Genomic DNA, 26,511 nt, shown 5'->3' with positions numbered 1-26,511 from the left:
AGGAAGAGGAGGAGGAGGAAGAGGAGGAGGAAGAGGAGGAGGAGAAAGAGGAGGAGGAGAAAGAGGAGGAAGAAGGAGGAAGAAGGAGGAAGAAGAGGAGGCAGAGGAGGAGGAAGAGGAGGAGGCGGCCAGGGATTCAGCAGCCTGTTGCTGAATGAGGTAGTGTGTGTAACTGAAATCCAGTCCTGTGGATTGGCTCACCTCTTCACACAGGGAAGTGAGTTAATCATCTCTAATGTGCACTATTTGCATTTTAACCTTCTTTACCTCCCTCAGGTAACACGCATAGACATTGTTTCTGGGCTCACCATACCCATTTCAATAGCTTTGTTGCACATGGGTAATTTCAATAACATATCAATGATCCAAAACAGAGAAAGCAAATATCAGAATGAGACCCCCACATTGACAAGCAAGAGCCACGAACCATCTAACTCATTTGCCTGTTCAAAGAGTCATGTTTAAAGCATCCATTTTCCGTTAAAGAAGTCCTTAGAAACTCTCCCTTTTTTCTGAGACTCGTACTCACCACAGAAGTAGAAAAAATTTCGTTAGCAAAAGAAAGAAAGGATTGCAAATGACACGACTCAAAATGGGCTTTTTCTGTTTGCCTTTATCTACGAAGCATGACTCATGAAAATTAAATCTGAGAGGTGACTGGGAATATTATAAAATTAAAGTCTGCAACCAGCTGAGATGAGAACAGCTACATATTCCTCAGAGAAAGAAGCAATAATGAAAGTCCTGACTAATTTTATAAGGAAATTTAAGAGGTGAGAAAGTGGCGAATACAGCTGCAATTGTATATATGCCCACACAAAACGCTGTACTTAGTTGGGTTATAACAGCTTCTAGACTGTTTTTTAATTGCATTTTATTTCCCTTTTAAGAATTACTAGAAGCTCATTGGCTGTTTAGGAGAGCTATTCTAATTTTTAAAATAATACATTTTAATTTGAATTGCCAGTATGGTGTTGCAATGTTTGTATATTGGCTCAACAAACTGGTAATAATTATATTAACACTCCAAGATTTATAAAATTGTACCCCTTTCTTTATCTACTCGGTTCATACCAACTTTGATCTGATACATTTGGCCAAAATACCCTGGCATTCAGAGCTACCCAAAGTTGTGTCACTAATGCAGAAGAATCCAGATTTTCTATGTTAAGTTCTGTGTGTTTTCTATAAGAAGCAAGCTGCCCCACCCCCACCCCACCTCAGTACCAGGGCTGCACCAAGGAGACCGCACACTCCTCTGGGCAGCAGGGAGGAAGTTCAACTTTCCTTTATTCAGAGGCACTCGGTGAAGACCATCCTCTACCAGGTACCAGGACACACACAGCTTTAGCTCTTAAGTTTGTATCCAAAAGAAAAGAAAAGCGACGATCATGGAAACATATCATAATGATGATATATTGTCACGTGACAAGACATTCTGTGGAGAAGCAAACAGAAGATTTCTGTGCAGAGAACAAGATGGATTCACCATACTTAGGAGGGCCAGGAAAACACAGTTCATGAGGTACACTTGAGCAGATTTGAACAGGTATCTGAATGAAATAAGAGGAGTTCGATCAATATGTGAGAGAGAGGGTCCGGCCAGGAGGGAGGGAGAGACAGCACCAAGGCTTGAGAGGCAAATGCTGGTAGGCAGTTCAAATCCTGCCAAGGTCAACATGACTCTACTGTCATCCATGGAGGAAGGGGAGGCAGAAAGTACACACAGGTCTGCATGGGTTTGAAAACCATGAAAAGACTTTTGGAAGAAAGGGTACGATTTATGTCCTCAAGAGATCATGGGAAGAAAAAGGTTGGGATCCTCTCCCTTTGTTTTCAAACTCTGCAAGACCAAAACCTAGACTTTTAGGGATCTCTAGAAAAGCTATGCACAGTTTTTTCAAAAAAAAACTGTCTGAATTAAATTTCCACCACTAAGGATGGATGTGATTGAGCTGAGAGGTTTCAAACATATTTATGGTGGCTGAAATAAACTAGAAGGATTTGAGATACTTCCAAACCTGGAGCTGTGGCTGTGTCATTCAGAAAAAGAAAAATTAGCACGGGACTTCTCAGAACTGGCATCCATTAACAATGACCTTCCTTCTCTCACAAGTTTCTCTTTGGGTTAGCAACATTTCTCAGATATTGTTTCAGTCACACAGAAATGGGCACAAAGTGACTAGCCTAATTAAGACAGATGACTCACGGAGACGTAACATTCCAGAAAAGTATTTATGTGGCATGTTTAGGGCACCGTCTTTACCTCGGGCTAGATGAGGTAAAATGGAATCTCTGTCTTTCTGCCAACTCCTGCAATTGATTTAACATCCTCCTCTAATGGACAGCAATGGTGCTTTCCCCTAAGAGACAGGAAGAGAGGCTGAGGTACAAGTAGAGAAGCCTTTTATGAAATTTGACTTCTCCATGGGGCGGAGAGATTCACAGAAACGGAGCGCTGACTTGGGCAAGAGAAGGGGAAAGACTTGATTCACAAGGCTGAATTAGGAAAATACGTTGAGACTCATCTCCTTGTATCATCTCCTCGAAGGTTACCCTGAATCATGGGCCTACGTCTCTCTCCTTCCACGTTCTTTACTACTGAACATACCTCAGAATCACATGCCTTTGGATAGCAAAGGTCAGTCAAGGCAGAAGATATTTTTGAAGGAGAGGTAGCTGCATGGGCTCGGCTTATTGATGGGACAAGCTTGGTCCCACCAGCAAATAAGGTAGTCATGCTGTGTCAGCAGAAAATGGTTGGAGCCCAGTGAATATTTTCATATTTTACATGAGGAAATTCTTGATACATAAAAAATAGGACACAAATGCAAGAGAATCAGAGGCCCCCCGTGCACCACCAGTTCAGTAACAAGAAGAGAACTGAGATAGAAACCCTTACCCGTGTGTTCTTGCCCATTGCCAAGCGACCACCCAAGCTTACACACACATACCTATCAATTGGCCCCGTTCATTTCTAACTTTACCACACATTTGATATCGCAAATACAATACTGCCTCTAGTTTTTTAATTTTTAGATCAGCATTATCATACCTATTTTGGATAACATGATTTTTTTTTCATTCAAGCCGATAGTGGTGCATTTGTACAATCAAGTCTATTTACATTGTAACACCATTTAATTGACAATTAATTACTCTCTGTGAGGATGAAGTTCCAACTTGAACTTCCTCTGCTGAAGTATTCTAGCTATGATCAGCACACATAACTGAGGAGACAACTTCTTCTTACCTTGGTTTCCTTATGTGGCCTCATAAATACTTTGGCTATTCTGAGTGCTTGGGTATCCTGACATAAATTTCTAGCATCAGCTTGCCAAGCAAGAATCATAAAAGCTCTGGTGGAAATTTTATTAGAAGGATATCAGACTGTAGATCAGCTGACAGAGTACCTCAAGGAAGAGCAGTCTTCCTGTATTTAAACATGACGCATCTGTCTGAGTCGGGGTAAGTAATGCTGGCTAGTATAAAAATAGATTCAGGAAGACATTAAGTTTCAACTATACATTAATTAATTCTTACTCACATAATGGCTTTTCCTGGGACGTAAAAGGATCTTGAAGCCATGATTCAGGGACACAGATTTCAATTTTAAGGCTCTGCCAACTCTAGTTGTCTGTCTTTGTTGACAAGTCAGAAAGAGTACGGACTTCATAAGACGTCTGTAAGCCAGAACTTAGTGGTGTGCACAGCATGGCTGTGATTGCACAAGCTACAACTATGTCACTTGGTCACAATGACCCAGAAAGAGGGCTGAGAAATTGTGTAGTTCTGCCCAGAAGAGGGCATGAACCACCCCATCTATTAGTTTTGCTCTTTTAAATGTCTTTCTATAAAACTTTGCAAGTTTCTCAGTAAAGCTGTGAATACTTTACCACACTCGGTCCTAGGTACACTGTTTCATTTTGCAAGTGGCATTTGTGTCCCCATTGACTCTCTTTCTGGTTATTTTAAAGTACGCTGTGTACCAAGACGCCCTGCAACCATACTGCAAGCCCTCCATTGAACTGTAAAGTCTGCTTTTATAAAATCTGGATTCTTCTATAAAGAATCAATCAATCTGATAAATTTTGTTGCGACTTTTCAGTGTGTCTTTTAAATATATTTACATCTTACTGCATTAGGTAGAATGTCCAGTAATGATTTTAAAACTTTTTTATTTTTTTCACACAATGTACTTTGATTATATCCTTTCCACACAGGAAACACCCCCCCCCAACTCTTCCCAGATTTTCCCAAATTCCCTACTTCTTGGGCTTCATATTCTGTCTGTCTGTCTGTCCACAGCAGGACAGTTTTTGCAAATGAGGAACCACCCAGTGTTAACAAGTCATCATTCCCAAATGTCCCCTCTTTATATTAGGGTTCATAATTGATGTATATTTTGTAGGCTTGAAAATATATATAATCATGTGTGTCTCATTATATACAGCACTGAGTAATTTTACTATCCCAAACTATCCAGACTTATGCCTCTCCCATATCCTACATCTTAGCCGCTACTAATCTTTCCACTGTCTCCAATAATTTTCCTTTTTACAAAATGTCTTACACTTGAAGTAACACAGCATGAAGCATTTCAAGCAGGGCTTTACTTTCCTTGCTAATAGCATTTAAAGTTACAGCAAGGCCTCTCATGAGTTAAGAACTCATTTGATTCTAGAGTTGAATAGTTTTCCATAAAAAAAAAAAATCCAGGTTAAACTGGTTTTACCATAGTTTATTCCCAGTTTAGCACTACGATAAACCCATAAACCCACTAGTGATATCTTAGTTGCTCTGAGATTCAGCAATTATGGTAAAGCTATAAACATTTATGTCCAGGTCCTTAGGTGATCATAGTTTCTATCGCTCTTCAGTAGGTACAGAGAATATAATTGTGTGATTGGTCCATGTGTGTCCAGTTTGTTAAGAAACTAACCTATCTGTCAAGGGAGCGGTACCATTCACACTCTCCAGTACTGAATGAGAATTCCAGACCACCCACATTCTTCAGTGCTTGGGGTCCTCCATGTTCTACACTTTAGCCACCATACCATGCACGTGGTGGCGGTGTGCTGATTTAGTGTCTAACTCCCCAATGATCTATAGCTTCATATTTCCCATATGCCTCTTTCCCATCTGTAATTTTCTGTGGTAAGCTGTCCATAGACGTCATTAGTCTATCTTTAATCAAGTTGTTTGCAATTTTGTTTTAAGTATTTTTGTACATTTTTTTTGCAATGAGCCCTTATCTGATATATCTCTTAAAAAATGTTTTTCTCTGGACTTTGGCCTCGCTTTAATTTCAGTGAAGTCTAGCTTACCGATTATTTCTCTCATAGATCATAGCCCTTCATATGTGTTTACGAAGGCTTCACCATTCTCAAGGCCATCCAGATGTTACGCTATGTTATTTTCAGGGGCCCTATGAGTTATTATGCAATGCTTATCTCTGTGATTGACTTTTACCTAGTTCTTATGCAGGATGTGGGTTCGATGTGTGGGTTACTTGGGGTGGGTCTTAGGTGGACCATAACTACAGCGTCATTTTTTTTAAACAACTGTCTTTGTTTATGGATCACCTTTGCTCTCCTTATTTATGTTTTATTTCTCCTAACAGTTGGAAGACAACGTCTTCTCAAGAATTTGCTCATTTAATCTAAGCTCTCGACCCCATGGGCTATTGACAGAATTTGTTTATCGCCATCTCCATATCCATGCAATAATATCATTTTGTAATATTCTTTTGAGAAACTAATTTGTGAGTCTCCTCTTCTTTCCCTTAATATTTAATCTTGGGATTTATTGATTTTTTTAAATCACATCAAAGCATCAGTCTTTGAAATGATTAGCTTTTCCTCTAGGAATTTTCTGTTTTCAATTGCAAGATCACCGGTTATTTTCAATTATCTTCCAGTCTAAAGAACGTGAGGTTTTGCTTCTGTTTTGGTATGGTATTCCCTCAGTCGGGAATGTGTATGGTTGATTTTTTGATCCTTCTCCTTTTTAATATGGCATTCAATGCTTTATGTCTCTCTATCAACGGTGCTTTGGGGAGCATTATACAACTTACGATAGCTTGGGTTTTCATGCTTATTTGAATCAGAATATTTTAAAACACAATTATGAGACCTCTTTATTGACCCATTGTGGTGGCTAGTGTTGTCAATGACACAGAATTTGGAATCACCTGAGATATGGGCCTCTGGGCAAGCATGTGGGGATTGTCTTGGTTGCATTAACTGTTGTGGTAAGGCCTGTATCTTGTGAACAGCGCCACTCCCTGATTGGGATCATGGACAACATCAGTGGAGAAGGGAATTCTGTGGCAGCATGCGTTTATTGACTTCTGCTTCCTGGTTGTGGTTCTGATATGATCATCTGTTTCGAGTTCTTTTGTCTTGGCTTCCCCACTATAACTCACTGAAGCCTAAAAACTGTGATCCAGGGTAAAACTTTCTCCTTTAAGTTGCTTTCATAAGAGAATTTTACCACACCAACAGGAAAACAAAACAAAACAAAAACAAACAAAAACAAAAACAAAACAAAGATACCTAAATGATGTGTGTAAGTGTGCTTGCACCAAATGAGTTTGTCTTTCTGCTACCGGTTACCCGTTCAATGCCGTGTGGTTGTGAGCACACATTATCACCATGTGGTTGTGAACACACACTACCACTGCCTTCACACACTCAGTTAACACAGTGCCATTCACAGGCATAATGAGAGCACCCCCTGACTCTTCTTTCCCGTCCTTGTAACTATCCTTGTCGCCATCCCATTTCCCTCACGTGCTCCACCCTGTGCATCTGTGTGGACCTATAGCTGACTTTTGCCCATGCTGCTTCCAGCACGGCTTCTGTCCCCTTTGTCCTCTCCCTTCTCATCTCAGTCTCCTCCGGTTAGGAAACACCCTTCAGTTCCACAGCCCGTGACTAGGTCTGCTTTTGGGTTGATTGGTTGGTTGGTTGGTTGGTTGGTTGGTTGGTTGGTTTGCCTGTTTTACAGTATCTGCTCTCTTGGACTTTTAAAATTTCTTCAGATAATCCTCAAATCCAGAGATCCTTATGTCAGCCTTACCTAGTCTGCTAACAGTCTCATAACAGCTACTTTTATTATTTATCTATTTTTTGTCGTTTTTTTTCCCTTTAGGATTAATATCTTTACTTACATTACCCGTCTGTTCTTATAAGGTACCTGGATTGTCCCTTAAACCCTTCAGTATGTTAACTGTGGCTGTGTTAAATTCTGACAATTCTTGCCTAGTTCTGAGGCAGGCTCTGCCTCTTCAACTTACCATTTTGTCCTTTAATCACCTCATATCATATCCATATGTACCGTATAATATGTACCGGAGAGCCAGCTATGGAGAGCATCGCCAAAGGAGCGACTATGAATGGTCCTGGGTGATAGTTCCAAGGAGAAAGAGTCTCCTCGATGCCTCTGCAGTTAGGCCCTGGTTCTTTAGTGAACCAAGTTTCTGCCATGTGAACTTAGCAAATATTTCCCTGACTTCTTCCCCCTTAGGCGAGGCAGAATAGCTTGAGTGGGGTTGGAGTTGGTACCCTTCTCTTCTCGCAGGTCAGTTTGGCTCTGATAATAGCCTATCAGGCTAGGCCCTGGCTCTGAGTTTCTCCCGAGGCATTCCTCATCAGGGAGAATAAAGTGCACTGTCTCATTTCAAAACAGCCCCTCTCTTACACTCCTTGAAAGAAGCCTAAGGAAATCTGTTCTGTTTGCTGAGAAAAATCAGCCAAGCTCAGTAGGACAAAGCCATGAAGTGTGAGTACCCACGAAGGTTTCCAGCCCCGAGGCTTCTGCTCCTGCTCCTGCACACTGTGACCTCCGTGATCCTTCTCAAGCTCAGAAACACGTGCCTTGTCACCTCTGTCTTACAGATCCCAGAAGGGATGCTGACTGTCGTGTTTGACCTGCTCCTTACAAGAGCTAACTAACTTCCAAGTTCTTTACACACAGAACCAGAAAACGAAAGGCTCTTTCTATGAAACATCTCAGGTTAAACTGTGTTTACAATCCACAAATATATCTAACCTGGTATGGTATCTGTAATGAATTTGTGATTTGTTTTAATGATCAGTTGCTAATATTTTAATGTATGCACTAGGTTCATGAATGAGAGGGAATGTCAATTTGGCTTTTAAAGGAGATTTCCTTGAATAATTAAATTTACATTGAGTAGCTTCTTAAAGTGAGAGCAACTGGTCTTTTACTGTTCTTGCAAGGAATCCTTGTAAGATGAACTGTAAAATCCCTTAAATTAATAACATTTTAATAGGACTGTTTTATTTTTCCTTAGATCATTTTATCTAGATATTTTGTATATGTTTTATGGACATCTGAGATTACATATACAGTGTAAAGTTACCCAACACATTGGAAGTTACCTCTCTAGCCCACATAAACCTTGCTAATATTCATCTATAAGAGAATTTTTCTGTAGACCCTATTTTCTTTGAGGCAGTGTGGTGGTTTGAAAGAGAATGTCCACCCCCAGGCTCCAGTACTTTGAATGCATAGTCCTAGTTGCTGGAACTATCAGAGGATTATGGCCTTGTTAATGGTGTATCACTGGGGGTCAGCTTTGAGATGCTAAAAGAATTCCACCATTCCCAGTGTCTTCGCCTCCAATTTGTGGATTAAGACGTAGGCACTCATCTGTTTCCACTGTGATTTTGCCCTCCTGTCGCAGACTCTAACCTTCTGGAACTTTTAAACCTCAAATTAAACGCTTTATTTTATAAGTTGCTTTGGCCGTGGTGTTTTATCGCAGCAATAAAAGAGTAGCCATGACAGAAATTGGTGGCAGGAAGTGAGCTACTGCTGTGACAGGCCCGGCCATGCCAATTTTCGGAGAAATGTGGACGACAGTGGGACTCTGGACGGGGGAAGGGTTGAACTCACTAAGTGAGGCTTAAGAAGTGAGACATCCTAGCAGGATCCCGGAAGTCCGTGACAGTCACATAGACAGTGGAATCCTACCTCAGTCTCAAGAGGAAACACAACTAGTAACTGGGCTAGGGACAGTTCTTGTGGTATTTTCGCAAAGAACGTAGCTGCTTTCTGTCCTTGTCCTAAGAACCTGTCTGAGGCTAAATTGAAAAGTATTGTATTCCCTTAGCAAAGAAGATGTCGAAACAGCCTACAATGGGCTTTGCTGCATGGTCATGTGTAGACTCCTATGAAGGTCTACGGTGAAGAATAGTAAGTGAGGTGAACGGAAATACAAAACGGACTGTTTGAAGTAAGAAAGAACACAAGGGATTTAATGGCTTATGTTGAAAGAGATGAGAAGAGTAAGGAAAGGCCTCATATGAAGTCGAGCAAAATGTGGGCATCCTCAGTGTAAGACCCTACCCAGCTAAGCCCCCAACTTGTCAAAAGGAAAGCTCTGCTTCTGTAAAGAGAAGCAGAGGAGAGTTTCCGCCTGCATGGATGATTCCAGAGAAGCAGCCTCCACTTCAAGCGGTACCAGATTTGGCAGGTCTGGACATGTGGTTCTGCCTTTAGAGCCACGAAAGATACACAAGAAATGGAGTCGAGGAATCTTCCTTCATGGCCACAGAGAGCCACTAAGGACAGGGAGGTAGGTGGCAGAGGAGTCCGAGTGTGGAGGGCCTGAGGGGCCATTGTGTGAAGAAACTGTGAAAGCAAAAGCCTAGATTGATTGGAGAACCCAAGATGGTGCAGAAGCCAGAGCCTTTCTGCTAAGGAGAGCTGTGGTCGGAAACCAAAGAATTATTATTAAGTATTAAATAAATTTAAAAAAAAAAAAAAGGAGAGCTGCGGTCAGGGAGTGGAACTGAACCAGCTGGAAAGGGAGCAGGGGACAGCAGGGGAGGGTGGGGAAGGGTCTCTCTATCCTCCATGCTGGAGCCATCTAAGCCCTCCAATGTCAGACATGGAGTTAGAGGATTTGGAGATGCCCCCTCTGAGTTTCAGGCTTGGCTTTGGTTCAGTATTTCTTCACTCGGCCGCCATTCCCCTCTTCTACAATGGTAATGTATAGTCTATGCCACCGTGCGTTGCCAGTATGTACTTCGATGTTTTATTTTACAGGGGCGGGAGGGGGGGTTGGTGGGTTAGAATGAAGACATTGCCTTGAGTCTCAGACGTGACTTTGGAGTTTAAACTGGGAAGAGACTAAAAGACCATGGGGACTTTTGAAGTTGGGTTAAGTGCATTTTGCGCTGTGGGGGACAGGGATCGCAATGCGGTTTGAACAAGAATGGTCCACCTAGACTCGTGTATTTGAATACTTGGTCCTCAGCTGGTAGAACTGTTTGGGAAAGGGGAGAGGCATGACCTGGTTGGAGGAGGTGAATCACTGTGGGTGGGCAATGAAGTTTCAAGAGAGAGCATTCTCAGTCTCTCTCTTTCTACCTCCAACCTGTAGAACAGGATGCAATTTCTCAGCTGTCCCAACCACCAGGCATTGGCTCTGCCATCTAGCGCTCTGAATGGAAGTCCCAAAACAAATGCTTCCTTTGATAAGTCGCCTTGGTCGTGGTGTTGTATAACAGTGATAGAAACATAACTAAAATGAACGGGAGATTTGTTAACTTTATCAATATTTTCAATCAGCTTTAGCTTTGTGAATCTTATTTCCCTCTTAATTCCATTCATGGTCTTCTATCATTTTAACTTCTAAAGTTGGATACCTGTTCACTGGCATTTCCTGCTTTCCTATTTATCTTCTGGTCCTCCTAGATATTTCTAGTTCGCTCCTCATTAGAATATTCTCTCACCTGGTTGCAGACTATTAACATTTTCTCCACTAACTGTTGAGTTATTTTGATGTCTTTAAAACTCCACCCAGATTACTTGCTGGTTTCTGTTTTGTACAGGTGGGACAATAGAATGACTTAGTTTTACTTAGAGTCCTGCGTAAGAAAATGTAAGATATGCTCAATGTTGACACTGCGGCTGATGTTTTTATGACCTACACACTTCCCTCTACACTGAGGCTCCTGACACCAGCCATGTCCAGGTATTCACTACCGGACCCAGCTTAGAGTTGAAATGTGCACTAGTGCATCCCTTTCTTTTCATGCACACGTACGTTTGTAACGTATTGGCTTCATTGGCCTTCCTTGGCTTGGAAAGGGAAACAAGACTGAAGAAATAAACTATGGCGTGTGTGAGGGAGAGACATGTGTGAGATATCCGTGATCCTCTGGTTCTTCAATCTGTACTTAATGTGGTGAATTGGTGAAGGCAACTGGGACCTAGGTAGAATCTAGGTAAGGACAATTCAGTGAAAGGACACCAACTAACAAAAAGTGAACGCCCATTTCACTCAGGACTGAGGGGGAAGAACAGAATGGCGTCTTCATTCTTCACACAGCTGTGTCTGTAATTATCAGCAACGGGCACACTCTTACGACACTCTAAGACACGGAGCTCCGAATCTTAGCTTTTCTATTACTTAGGTATTTTTTTCCTCAGAGTGTCTATGTTTTACTTCCCTTTTTTTTCATTTTCAAACTGAAAACAGTCATATTTTTTTTAAAAAAATCATCTAGTGTAGTCTTTTCTTTCATCTTAGAAGTAAGATGGTTCAACACACAGAAGTTTGGAGGTATAATGAAGCATCTAAGTAGATTGTGAAGGCAAAAATAGTATGACTCAGTAAATGTATGAAAGGCCTTTGACAAAATGCAGCATGACATCATGATAAAAGTTCCAGAGAGCAGGACCGAAGAGAATGTATTTCAGCAAAGTAAAGGCTTCCTATGACAAACCCACAGCCAACGTCATCCTGGATAGAGAAAGGTTGAAAGGAATCCTCTTCCAGTCAGGAATGAGACAGGACGGTTGGCCAACCCCATTACTCGTCAACAGAGTTTTTGAAGGTTTAGCTTGAGGAATAAGACGAGAGAAGGAAAGCACAAGGAAACTCACAGACTAGGAAGAACTCAAACCATCCTTTTTAGTAGATGATGTGATAGTATACATAAAGGATCCCGAATTTTCTACCAGAAAACTTCTAGGAATAATTAATTTCAGCAAAGTGGTAAGATACAAAACCAACTTACAAACCCAGAAATCAATCAATAAAACAATAAAACACATTGGAAAAAATCGTGGGAACATGCCCACTCACTAGCTTCAAAACAAACATCTAGCAATGAACCTAGAGCAGGAGGTACTAAGAACTTTACCATAATTTCATTTTATGCTTTTTTTCTTACTTAACCTTCATTAGATGCCTAACTTCCCATGAAATTTTCAGTGTGGCCAAGGTCATTGCTACAAGGACCCTGTGACTACTACCATGCTGATGGCAGGTACCCCGACCACTGCCAATCCATTCAACCACCTCGGGAACCCTCAGTCAATACAGTTCTACAGGGCTTTCTGCCAACAGCCCAGTCCCTGTATTTTTCTCTGCTGAATGAAGCATGCTTAGTGACCCAGCAGTTGCTAAAATGTCTCTCATGGGCACTCATCAACCTACTGGGAACAACATTTCACAGGCCTACGAGGTCAAGTTTGTTACTTGTGTTCTATGCATCTCCTAGTGCTGTGGTATTTTATGATATTAACTTTTGAGTGGTACATTAAAATGTCTGTAGCTGTATGTGCCCCTAATTCTGCCGGTGTATTGTTTACTTTTGAAGAATCTAATTGGAAAACACTTTGAAAAACCTGACTTTTTCTATGAGCTCGATGAACTGTGCGCCATCTCATAATATGGTATCGTTTCACCTTTAGGAATATTTCTTCCCTGACAAAGAAACAGTGAAGCCTGATTTTGAATGACTCAGCATTTCCAGACACATCTTTTTCATCCTTAATTCCAGTTTCCTGCACCTCATTGTTTAAGCCTTTCCGTTGCAGATATCATATATCTGATTTTTTATTTTCTATTTTATAATTTTATTTGACAATTCTTTTTTTATTCTGGAGAGTTTAGTTCATTCCCATATCTTGGATTTTCTCTCTAATTTCTTAATTTATGTTCTTTGCTCCCCCCCCCCCACCGGCTCTCCTGTTTCTTCTTGCTGCCTTCTTTGACGATGACATTTTATCCTCCTATTTTAATTTCAGAGACCCCTACTTTAAGTTTATATGCCGCCGCTGTTGAGTTAGCTTGCGTTTTCTTGTTCTAATGTGATGCGTTACAGTGCGGCCGATTTATACCCTAATGTTTGATGAGCTGACAGATTTACCATTGTCCAGTGGTCACCACTCCTACTGCCTTGGACTCTCTTTGGGGGATGGGACATCATATTTTACCCTTCCATAATCATATCCTTTTTTATGTAGCAAACAGCTCTCGTCTTTGTCTAAATATCTCATTGCGCCCTTTCTGAAAGATGGTTTCTCTGGGCTTAGAATTAAACTTTGTCAGTTATTCGTGTTCAGGATTTTTAGCATGATTTTCTACTGAATTCTGGCTTCTTTTGTTGCTGGTAAGTTGTCAGCTGAAACTCTCTCCACTCCCTGATGTCCCCGCCCCGTTTATTTCTTTCTGTTTATACTTACTGGCCTTTCTCTTCTACGATTCACTTTGTCTAAATTCTGGATTTCCCTACTACAGAAGCCAATATCCACGGGAACCCTGACGGTGCCCTGGAATTCAGGGACTCTTCTCCCACAGAAAACAAGTACTGGCTCTGTGTGACCAAAAGAAGACGGTAAAGTACCAGCTCGTGACATCAAAGAGCAGGTCTTACAAGACAGGTTTGATTGCACAGGCACAAAAGTCACATAAATCAATTTGGAAAACCCAACATCTTTATACAAATTTTTCTTGATACACTCTTACTTTCTACAAATCGTGAACATATTCTATACTACCATTTATTTATTATTTAACGATTTCCAGTGAAGAGCTACTATATTATACTGTGTAAATAAACCTTGTTAATTTTTCATAATGATGATACCATTTTAATATAACATTTTATAATTTGTGTAATGTTTTATAAGTGCCATTTTATTTCATTTAGAACTTTTTATCGCTACTATATAAAAAAGAGAATTTTACTTGTGTGTTGATTTGGGGCCAAAAGTGCTTCTCTTACACACTCTAAGCTCTTTTTTGGATGCTTTTAGCCTTCTCTAAATAATGAATAAATGATAATAAAATAATAATAAATAAAAATTCATGCTACAGTCCAATAACAAGAGGTCATTTATTTCATTTTCTGACTTGGGGCCTTCTGTTGTCCTTTCTTGGTTTATTTCATTTGCTGAAACCTATTACCATGTTAACAGTGTAAGATCAGATAATCTTTTTGTTCTCAATCTAATGAGAAACTGTTCAAAGTCGCTCATTGGCTATGATGTTAAATTAGGCTTAATCCTAATCCCTCATATACCGAGGCATATTCTCAATAAACGGCTATGCAGCCATTTTAAAACGTGGGTCTCACCTATCAGGACACCCTTTATCAAGGCTTAGGTCTTTATTTGCTTTGATGGCTCCCCAGTGACTTCACATTTTATACATAAATTAGTCACACAAGGGTGGTCCGACCCAAGCTACTCCACCACACGTAAGAACTCCCATTGTCTATTTAATGAATATTATAGTCTTATTTTCTCAGCAGACAGTTTCTCCAGGCTTCTTAGATCTTCTTTGAGAGCCCAGAGCTTAAACATCTACTGCTCTTCATTCTCTTGCCAACTAATGCCCATGATACTTAGTATTTTTTCTCATCCATTTATTATTAATGTATCTAGCAAGAGCGTGTCTTCCCTGGAACGTCACCTCCAGGAGTTCTTTGTGTCCTGAATTGACAGAAAATTCTTTTTAAAAGAATCTGCAGTGGTGCCTAGGACCTTGGGCATGGCTCCAGCATGGGTCCCTCCTCATTTAAATTCTTGCTTGGATTTTTTTTCATTAAGAGCAGCTTGTGGCCAAGAATTCTTTTAATTACTCTCCCATGAGCTAATGATGACGTAAGTATGTCTGTCTATGCGCACCATCTTTATAACTCTGATATTTGTTTAACCTGTTTGGGTCCTGCCTCTGACGAGAGTTCTTCTCTAGCTCATTTTCCCACAAATTTTTTATATCCCAGATCTGAGGGTTGATCTCTTATTCCTCAGTGACACGGCCACTAAATCAGAATTCTAGGTCATTTAGACTTGCTTGAGCATGCAGCTTCGATGACAGCACTGGGACTGGTTTTGCTCAGATGAGGTAACTGCTGTAACTTCTGTGTGCAATGTAATAACCGCCCACTACTATTCTATCCTCTTCCCCAGCCCCAAAGGAACTCCCATGTTGTCTGTGGAACCCCTCCGTGCATTCCCAACACTCCTCTTCGTGTCTTATCTGGTATTTCCAAACATTTTGTCTATTCAGGATATCCAGTTCAAAATATAATTGGTAATTGAAAATTCAACACTGACCTTTTAGGTACCTCAAACCACTAACTGTTTATTTTGCCTATTGATAAATAAATGTGAAGGCTATATAATAATAGCAAAGAGGAAGTCACTGCCATCTAGTTCTAGAAATATTAAATATGCTCTCCGAGAGTTTTGGGAGAACAACTGTGAAAAGTAAGAGATACATTTAATAAACAGTCTTCAGCCTTCGTGATAGTTTTTCTTTCTTCTACAATATTCCAAAGAGTTTCCCTAAAGACTTGGGGGAGTCACAGTCAATGGACGAATTGTGAAGTCTTGTGTTCGTACCTTGCCAGTTCTGAAAGCTGTCTTTCATGGACAAAATAAAGCTTGAATGGATCAAAATGTCTCTTGGGAGTGAGCCAGGTTTCACATGAAAGGCCTCTTATTTTATCTCATAGGAAACGATCTCTTAGAAACTAGACATAACAAATTTAATCACTTGGGCTAAATTTCGAGATTACACCAATTAAACTGATCTCATACATTATCAAGCAGATTCACTGTTAAAAGTTTTAACATAGCCTCTGTGTCTGATAACTGATCAGTAAGTAATGTTATCTCCCCACATTGAAGCCCCAAGGTGGCAGTATCTTTGCAAGTGGTTAAGTTCAGATGTGGTTAGATATCTTTGAGGAGCTATCAAAATGGATGCCAGAAAGCCACTTCGGTTTCCCATCCTGTAGGCTTTCTTCCTGAAATCCAAAGTGGCTTTATTTTCCCTCAGTTTGAACACCAATTTCTATTAGCATCTCCCTGAAAGAAGTGTATGCCTTTTATGGTCTTATGGGGTCTGCAAGGAATAAATGGTCCACAGAGATGGTTAGCAAGGAAAGATGACCTCGTAGCTTCTGAATGCTGACTTCCTATGTGAACAAGTAGAAAGATTTCAAAATAGCTACCAGTGGCCACATGTTTCCTTCTCTCCCTACTTAGAAAGTGGATCCCTTGAGACAGAAGTCACACTCACTTCTTTATTCCTCACAAGGCAGTTCCTATATGCAGCACCAAACAAAAAATGATTATGTGAGGGCTGGAGAGATGGCTCAGTGGTTAAGAGCACTGACTGCTCTTCCAGAGGTCTTGAGTTCAATTCCCAGCAACCCCATGGTGGCTTACAACCATCTGTAATGAGATCTGATGTGCTTTTCTGGTGTGTCTGCAGACAGCAACAGTGAACTTATATATATGATAAAAAATTTAAAAAAAAATGATTAAGTGATACTAACAAATTCAAAAGACATTCCATGATGTGAATCTTCAGAAAGAGTAGTAGACATGGTTGGAGCACTGTGGCATAAAAGAACGTATGTATAGTTAATGGGGAAACTGCTCAGAGGTTAAGAGCATTGGCTGCTTTTTCAGAAGGCAGAGGTCAGTTCCTAGCACCCACATGGCAGCTCCAGGGTATTTGACACCCTCTTCTGACTCTTCAGGCACAGGCATGAGTACACAGCACACACAAATATGCAAACCACCCATACATAAAACATATTTAAATAGAATATACTCATAGCATTGCTCACAGGGTTAAGCATAAAGTATTCCAGGGCCAAGTCCCTCAGAGTAAAAAGTAGCAGTTGCACCAAAACCAAAAAAGAGATTGCCACTACAGCACAATGCTGTTGCGGAAATGCCTCACATGTTCCTCTGAGTAAGAGGATGCGCCTTACCAACTTAAGGTAGCCATCGGCATCCAGAATTAAGTTCTCTGGCTTCAGGTCTCTGTAGATAATGCCTAGTCGGTGTAGATAATCGAATGCTTCTGTCACGCAGGCCACACAGAATTTGGAGGTGGGTTCATCGAAGCTGCCTCTGCAATGACACAGTTTCTCTTCTTAATACTCTGATGTCCTCGGTGCCGTACTAGGCATCTAGACCATATTGTAATTTACATGTGGTTGTGTGCACAAATTCTTAACCTGGCATTCATTTACTTACATCCCTAGCTCAGTGGGTCTTGGCCATGAGAGCACTGATTAGCCTTTAAACAAATAGTTGACTGAATCACACCCCAGGAAAGTGAATCTCGACATGTGATGATATCACAAAACGTTCTTGGCTTGTAAGAGCTCTGCATGTGATTGCGTCCCCCAGACGGGGTTGAGAACCACTGTGCCAAAGAAGGCTATCTAAGGGCTGGCCAGTCAACGACTCTCCTATCTATTGCAGCATGCCCTCCTCACATCGCTCTCCCGGTGCCCTTGTCTACTTGCTTTCAGCAGCTCAAAAGTCTACAGCTCTCCCACCTTGCCTTTCCACACCTCTCTGCCCTTCTGAGTCAGTCTTTGTCATTCATAGGGCGTCCTTTGATTTACCACCTCCTTACAAACTCGTAACTTCTCTGTGGTTATTTAGCTTTCCAATTAGCGGGATATTTTAATATTACCCTCTTCCTTCAGATAATTCTGAACTTATTTTTTTTCCTAGAGTTCATACTTATAGCCTTCGACACGCAAAATCCCATATTGTCTAGGAACTTTCAAACTTCTACCACTATGCCTTCTACATAGAAGCTGCTTCGTACCATCTGCATTATGACTGCCAACATCACTCCTTTCATGAAACCAAAACCTTGTAGGCATCCCATTCTGCTTTGTCCGGTGAAGGCCTGACCACTCTCCACCACATCCCATTTTAGTATTCTGAACCTGAGCCTGCCTCTTCCCATCCATGTGACCTTAGATAGCTCGTACATGCCATATGCCTGAAACCCTTCAGCCCATATACCAGGAGGACAGATTACGAGACCCGCATGTTACTTCTGTAATGTTAGCTAACAGAACACGCCAATTACTACCTGGTTCTGTGTAGTGAGAACATTCTCCTACGATGGTACCAGAGTACCGTCCTCACAGCCCAGCCCAGATGTGAGTTGATAAGAGTGGTCGCTTGCAGACCTTTTCCTTACCTGTCCCTTAATATACTCCAGAGCTCCCCACCTAAGCAGGCCTCCAGAAGCATGTATACGTATTTATTGTCCTTGAAAGTACGATACAATCTGTGGAGACAGAGTAAGCAAATGCTTAGAAATGTAGCTCTAAAATCTTTGAGGCTGGAGGAGCTCTAACTTCAGTAACGTTCGCAAGGGACAATCACTTCCATTGTCACACAGACATCTGTGGTGATTTGAATATGCTTAGCCCAGAGAGTGGCACTGTTAAGAGGTGTGGCCTTGTTGGAAGAAGTGCTGCGCCACTGTGGGTGTGAGCTTTAAGACCCTCATCCTAGCTCCTGGGAAGCAAACAGTCTTCTGCTAGCAGCCTTCAGATGAAGATGTAGAACTCTCAGCTCCTCCTGCACCAGGCCTGCCTGGATGCTGCCATAATCCAGCCTTGATGATAATGGACTGAACCACTGAACCTGAAAGCCAGCCCCAATTAAATGTTGTCCTTTATAAGAGTTGCCTTGATCATGGTGTCTGTTCACGGCAGTAAAACCCTAAGACAACATCCAACAGCTGCACAGGGCGTCTCACCGAAGCCTCTCTGGTTATTCCGTGGACCTCTGACTTCATCTTGTACTCACACAGCTCTGCCTCTGCCCACTGAACTTCCTCATCTCCATTTCCAGACCGCCTTCACCACAAAGACGCTCGTCACGCCACCTCTCAAATAGGGGCTGTCCTCCTTCCCCAACGCCACAGGCCTGTCCATATGATAAGTACCTTGCCTAGCAGGTCATTATATGCATGTTGTATGCCCCCTAATTGGTTAGCTAGCATTGGAACTAGACTAGGGGACAGACTTTGAAGTAGTAAGGCTAGTGGGGAACGACTTGGCAAGGACGCCTAGAAGTGAAGGGCAGTCTGGGTGAGGAGTGTGTGTAGGATCCGGGTTCAACAAAGGCCGGTCTGTTAGGAGCTCTGCTGCCCTCGGCCAACCTCTGGAGATTAGATGGTGGGTATAGTGATTCTGAGCATTAAAAACAATGCATGAGAAGGACAGAGATGGCATGCCTAACAGGCCTCCATACTCCAAGCTTAGGTATGAGAGCCTGAACAGACCCCCATAATCGAGTAATCGAAGCTGGGGCAGGGGAGCCTCAGACCTGCAGTGGTGTGCCTGGACAGTAATGCCGCATTCAACACTCGGGGGCAAACATTTTCAGTTGCTTGGAGTTCAAGAAGAATCTGTCTTAGGGGCTGGAAAGATGGCTCACCCCTTGCTGCTCTCACAAAAGATGTAGGTTCAGTTCCCAGTAGCCACAGAGCAGCTCACAGTCATCTATAACACCGGTTCCATCGCCTTCCTTTTGGCCTGGGTGGACACTAGCCATGCATATAGTACACATACATACACGCAGGCAGACATTCATACACATAAGCTAAAAGGAAGGAAGGAAGAGTGAGAGAGAGGAGGAGGAGGAGGATGGGGACGGAATGGTGGGAAGTGAGAAGGAGAGGGGGAGGCGCTGACACTTGTCTCGGGTATACCACACCCAGAGAGAAGCAGCTGACAGACAGTGCACAGCACTGGGAACTGCACTAAGTCATCCTTCGGGAGCTGGGTACGGTGCACACATTTACAATCACAGCATTCAGGAGCAGGAAGGTTTCTGTGAGTTCAGGGTCATCCTGGGCCGTGCGCACAGTTAGTACCAGGCTTGTCAGAGAGTAAAAGCATTTCAGAGTGGGGCCCCAGAGCTAGAGTCCAGGCTAGATGCCACATGTCCCACCTATTTTGTCTTTCCAGTAGGCTACACATCACCAGAAATCACCAAAGCTTCACTTAGGGATCGTTAAGAAGTAGATGAAAACTTAAACTGGTTATATGGGTGGCCCATGGGTATGCAAGTGAAGAGGGCGATGGCCTAGAGAGTATCTCTGCCAAGCTGCTCACAGGTACAGAGCATAAGGGAATAACTGCCAGGAGATGGGCACTTTGGAGCTTGGAGCTTCCAGGACCGGGTACGGCCCTCTTTGGTAACTGTGTGTGGCCAAATGCCTTTCCTGCAGAGGTTTACCATCTGCTCACCCGGGGCGGATCCTTGTTTCCTCCTTCCCAACTCTACATTAGCTTCAACTACTTTATAATATACCCTACACACACACACACACACACACACACACACACACACACACACATACACACAGAGAGGGGGGGTAGGGAGGTACACACAGACACATGCACACAGAGAGAGGAGGGGTAGGGAGGTACACACAGAGACACACACACAGAGAGAGGAGGGATAGGGAGGTACACACACACAGAGAGAGACAGAGAGAGAGACATAGAGAGAGACACACACACATATACACAGACACACACACAGATATGCACAGACACACAGAGAGACACACAGAGACACAGATACACACTACATACAGAGAGACACACAGAAACACCCAGAGACACACACAGAAACACACAGAGACACACACATATACACAGACACACACAGACATGCACAGACACACACAGAGACACAGATACACACTACCAACAGAGAGACACACAGAGACACACACAGAGACACAAGCACAGACACAGAGACACACCACACACACACACACACACGTGTATACATGTGTGCACGTTAGCAAGGTTTCCTTAGGATAGGACCAGTTGGAAACTCCTACCCAAGATCCCATAGGAGAACTCAGAGAGCACGTCCTGGAGTGCCCACTGCCCACTCACTTCACGATGAAGGGAGAACACAGCTCCTCCAGGATCCTCTTCTCGGAGTAGACATGTTCCTGCTGTTTAGTGTCAACAATGTGCTTCTTCCTTATACACTTCATGGCAAAAGCGATGTTCTCATTTTTAACTTTAACCTATGTGAGAGATGGAAGCATTCTCATACTTAATGTATCACAGCAATTTGCAATATGCAAGATAACCTATTAATTAACAAGAGTTAAATTAATTTAATTTACTTTTAAAGAGTATGTAAGCTTTTAACCATGTATCTCTCTAGAATTGATTTCTATATAACATTATACACTTCTAATCATTTTCAAAATACTTCATATAACCTGGTTCTAAAATTTTTCTACTGAAGTAAGAAAACAGATTCTCATTAAATTTCATGGACAGAAATCTTTAGTTTTCATTGTGTAGCATGATCAACTTCGCTAAGAATTGCCAAGGCTTCTGACTTCTTAATAGTCACCTCTAATTTTCACAAAAACTCATATCAAATTAATTCTGTGTCTGTCCTACTCAGTGGGCCAGCCTACTAATTGTATGAGGTTATTTAAATTTAAATTAGTTAAAAGTAGAAATTCATTTCCTTGATTGTATTATGCATATCTCCAAAGTCCATCGGACGTATCAGGTAATAGAAGTGTATATATCCATCATGGTTGAAATTGGCATTAGAAAGTAAAAGAGGGCCTTGTCTGTATGCAAAAAGGAGAACACATTCTTTAGGGTATATCAAGATTGAAAACTATTTTTTTTCTGATAGGTATAAAAATCCAGAAGCAGACAATATTCTCATCATATTTATAATTATCATTTATGATGTCTACAGAGTTTTAAATGGCTGGAGGAATTACGTCTCCAGTAGTTGTTATGCAGGAAAGAAGATCTCAGCATGGTTAATTCAGTCTTTTAGCTTGGCTCTTGGGTGGAGAATATCTGTACAGGGCATAAGACGCATTACAAATATTCTTCGCCCTGTGAGGGAAGTGTTTTTCCCTTCCTCCTTCAGAGATGAGTCTGGAGTGGGTGTGACCTGTTCTCTCGGGGTCTGGAGCAGCATTCCACAGCTGCTAATGTCCACCCATCCTGCAGACAAAGGCCTCGAGGTAGCTCCTGGAGGTCACTGTACAGTGAACTGTTAAAAATCCCCGGGACAAAGAAGGACTTGGTGATTGCCAGAGGCTCAGAGCCATCTGCGCCCCACAAGAGCACAGATATGTATTCCAAGGTTTCCTCAGAACACTTGGTCTAACCCAGGACCTCTGCTACTTCTTGGGAGCTGCTTATTAGGATATTATTATTAGCACAGAAAGGCGGTGCTCGCTGATACCAGGCCGTGGCTCCCAGCTGTCTGTTGAGTGCTGCGGAAGGCTGCTCTTCAAGCATCCTTTTGCTTTTTCCTTCTTTCCTGTTTCTCTGATGGAAATTTTTTACACAACCCCAAAACATGGTAATGAAAGCCAAGCACAGAAGTAGGGTTGCTTAAGGATATGACTGTAATATTAAGGATCCCACCTAGGGTATTTCTGCTGGCCACTGCAGTGAGATACTGTGTTTGACTGTACACATCTACGCACATGTGAGTGGTTGTTATGAAATACATTTTTTTTACACTTCATAATCTTTCAGAATGCCTATTTGGTACATTCTCCAATAATTACTGTCAAGAAGGATTCATCACGGGATGTGATGTAAGAGATCACTTAATTACTAGTTGCGAGCACAAATAGATGGAAAACGTTTACTTCCTCAGATTCAGAACTCTTTAAGATACCAATGATAACTCAGATATTGCTCCAACCTAAGCTGGGATATAAAACAGAACAAACAAAAAAATCAAAATGCTTCTCTCAGATGCTTGAAACGTAAACCCCTTACAAGCTCCACTCTTCCGAACCCACCAACGCCCAGTGTTGCGATAATCTCAAGGTTCTGGAATGGGGAGGTTGAGGAGAATCTGGCCACCTTCTCTTTCAGCTGAATCATCTCCAGAGAAAGGGCTTTGGACAACTTCCAGCTAGACATGGAGCGCCTGAAGAGAGAAGCGAGAAGTCACACACACACACATGTATGCTGATGGTGCCGGTATCCTGCCAGTCACAAAGTCTACTCTCACACGGCCCATTGGTGCCAATAGGACTGTCTCAACTTTTGACAGGGATGCATTTGAACAGACCTGGGGTCACTCGGTGGGACAAAAGTCAAATTCAATGCGAGTGAAATGGAGGGATTTGGAGCATTTGAAACACATCTCAAAAAAAAAAAATCCCTGTTAATCAATAAACCAGCAGAGGAGTCCATGGAAGAGAATGAAACCAGTCACGTTTGTCATTCCCAAAGGCCACACTGAGAATTTCTGCTGTTCGACAGTGAAGAGTTTCGTGCCTTAGGCAGAACGACTGCTTTGTGAGATGAGAACATGCACTTCTCATTTTACATCTAAGCGCTGCTGTTCATAAACACCTGTCTCGTCCCTGAATTAAAGCCAACTGTTCTGACTTCTGCATGGGTGAAATGTTATTCTAAAAGGCTGTAGGCACAGAGATTGAAGGTGCATATCTTGGGGAGAAATGAAGTGCTGATTGAATGCTTTAACTCAAAATTTACTCTTTCTGGAAATTTTGAGTGTACCTCACCAGAAGCCTGTCTCGAGAGCATAAGCTTCAGTCTTCCCTCATATGCCTTAAGGTTAGCATATTGTGTGTGTGTGTGTGGTGGGGGGAGAGCATATCTTTGATGTATGAGGTCGTAGGTTTAATTCTCAGCACAAAAATATTACAATAAAATTTTAGTGTAACAAAAATATACAAAAGTTCCCTATATTTAAAAAAAAAAACCCTATTACTAATTTGAAGTAGTCAACTCAATCCAACGTCTTCCTACTCACAAATACATCCTTGGAAACTTTCAAAGAAAAAAATCCATTCTAAAGTATTCCCTTTATCAGAAAAATTCTCTCAAATTCCTACTCAACGCTCGCAGTGTTTACTTAAGAGGCTTAAAAACTCCCCATCCTAGAGTGGAAAGTGTCTCCAGAATCCTCTAGCAAGGGTGCATGGACAAGCACTCCTGTCCCTGTCACCGCTCTCAGGGAAACCTCGTCTCACTTACTTTGCGTGTCTCTTTTCATCGTCACGGTTCAGGGTGGCCACATACCCCTCAAGGTATTTTTGGAGTTCATCAAATGTCCCGACAGTTTGGTTGAATGTTCTAAATAGAATGAGACAAAGCGGTACGTCATGAAGGTATCAAGACAATTTGACACTCTCCGTTCCCATTTATTTATCTGTGTGTTTCTATGTGTGTGTGTGTGGAGGGGAGGGGTATACCTGTGGCGGCCTAAGCTTGGGTGTGATTATTCAAGAGCTGTCCACCTTTAGGATGGGGTGTCATGTTGGCTTAGAGCCTGCCAATTAGATTCAGCTGGTTGGCTAGCAAGTTCCAGAGATAAATTGACTCCCTCTACATTCCTAGTGGTGGGGTTATAAGCATATGTCCCAGTGTCTAAAATTCGTATGTGGTTTCTGGGGATAGAATTCAAGTCCTTGTGGTTACACAGCAAGCACTTTGTTGGCTGAGCTATCCTCTAAGCCCTAAGATTTCCTAAATGCTCGTACACGCACACACACACATACACACACTCACATACACACACACGTGCACACACACATACACACACTCACATACACACACATACACACACACTCACACACACACATACACACACATATACACACATGCACACACACATACACACACATTCACATACACACACATACATGCACACACATACATGCACACACAAACACACACTCACACACACATACACACACTCACACACACATACACACACATACAGACACACACATGCACACACACATACACACACATGCACATACACACATACATGCACACACACTCACACACACACATGCACACACATGCACACACACATGCACACACACATGCACATACACACACATACATGCACACACAAACACACACACTCACACACACATGCACACACATGCACACACACATACACACACATACACACACACACACACACACACACACACACACACACAGCCCTGAACCATCCCCCAAGCGGGAGAGTTTTACTCAGTGTAGGAACACACACAAAGCTATCTGAATGTTTGTTTCAACTTTTAAACTGCTTTGTGATAAGTTATGGAATAAGTTAATATGTCACAGGAGTATGTCTTATTTCTTTGATGACACTATGGCTGTACCCAGAACACGGTTCAGTTTTTGTCTATGTGAGTTCTATTCTTTGGCTTTCCTATATTACCAGTGAATATTTAACTGATTAATGAAGGGTCCAAGGAGCCAGGTTCAAATGGCCTTTGAAGTAGAGAGGGATAGAAAGAGAGACTTGTTTTAAAAGAGTAACCTAAGAATGATATCAATATTGGTGCATATTATTACAAAATTAGTACAGTTGGCCCTGCCTCTCTGGAATGATACTTAAAAGTGTAGGTTGATGTCATTATGAAGCCGAAGACAAGAAACGATGAAACCTGTCACTGGACAAGAAGGAAGGGAGGCGGGAACAGAGGTTTTAGAAGGAGAGGGAGGAGTCAGAGTGAGGGGGAGGCAGCTGAGAGAACATGGGGGCAGACGTTAAGATTCTCCTCTGTGCATAGTTACAGGTTATTATGACTATTCTTAAGGGATGGATGTGTACAGGATTGTGTGCTGTCTAGATGGGCAAATTATATCTTATCAATTGGATCAGAGGATATTGTGTGATGTGTTCTTTCATGTGATGACTTAATTGAGTTCAAGAGAACGCATGGTGGCAGGATGCACCTGGCCCGACACAGAATTAGGATGTGTATGCCTGGCATGGTGGAAACCTGACAAGAGAGCTGTGAGTGAGATCAGGGCGGCCTGACAGGGTGCCACATTAGAATGGCTCACGAACAACAGATCAGAAAGTACTCAGGGACAGCATCGAGCCGCTGAGATAAACTAACACTGGTTCCGATGGCCCACTGGAGCCTTGAGCTAGCGAGGGTGTGAGACCGCCTGGGTACACATAAGAACGATTCCACTTGTTTTATATTTTTACCACAACAATAGTGACTAATTTTTTTTTAATTCACAGGAAGATTCTGGACTGAGGAGATGGCTCAATAGTTAGCTGTTCATGTAAAGGACCCATATTTGGTTACCAGAACCCACACCAGGTGGATCGCAACATCCTGTAGCCCCAGCTCCAAGGATCTGAAGCTCTTCTTGTCTCCTTGGAGACTTGCCCACGTATGGCGTGCCCACAGACACATAAATAAATCCATGAAAGCACTCACAAACTGAGCTCCCTGAAAGACAGAATTTAAACCAGCCCATTGCTGATAATTATGTATCAACTTTGCACACAAAATATTTAGCCTGCCAGCATCTGCCACTGCAGAGACAGACTCGGATCAGAAGGCCCGGTTCCTGCTCA

At 42.1% G+C, this 26,511-nt stretch overlaps 1 protein-coding gene across 4 annotated transcripts in view; it reads right to left on the bottom strand.

The window, feature by feature from the left end:
• Positions 1-26,511, bottom strand: part of Prkg2 (protein kinase cGMP-dependent 2) — a 108,598-nt gene that overhangs the window by 18,713 nt on the left and 63,374 nt on the right. The window contains exons 10-14 of one of the 4 annotated variants that reach the window (NM_013012.2): positions 24,150-24,248; positions 22,917-23,070; positions 21,030-21,166; positions 18,302-18,391; positions 17,064-17,205 (exon numbers count right to left, since the gene is read on the bottom strand). In NM_013012.2, the coding sequence (NP_037144.1) occupies positions 17,064-17,205; positions 18,302-18,391; positions 21,030-21,166; positions 22,917-23,070; positions 24,150-24,248 (622 nt within the window). Of the gene's footprint in view, positions 1-17,063; positions 17,206-18,301; positions 18,392-21,029; positions 21,167-22,916; positions 23,071-24,149; positions 24,249-26,511 lie in introns of those variants that run through there. The other 3 variants (XM_039091638.2, XM_063272877.1, XM_063272876.1) reach the window with 3 other exon arrangements.

The sequence above is a fragment of the Rattus norvegicus genome, chromosome 14 (genome assembly GCF_036323735.1).
Source record: "Rattus norvegicus strain BN/NHsdMcwi chromosome 14, GRCr8, whole genome shotgun sequence".
Lineage (NCBI taxonomy): Eukaryota > Metazoa > Chordata > Mammalia > Rodentia > Muridae > Rattus > Rattus norvegicus.
This window is presented reverse-complemented; position numbering and strand designations above follow the sequence as displayed.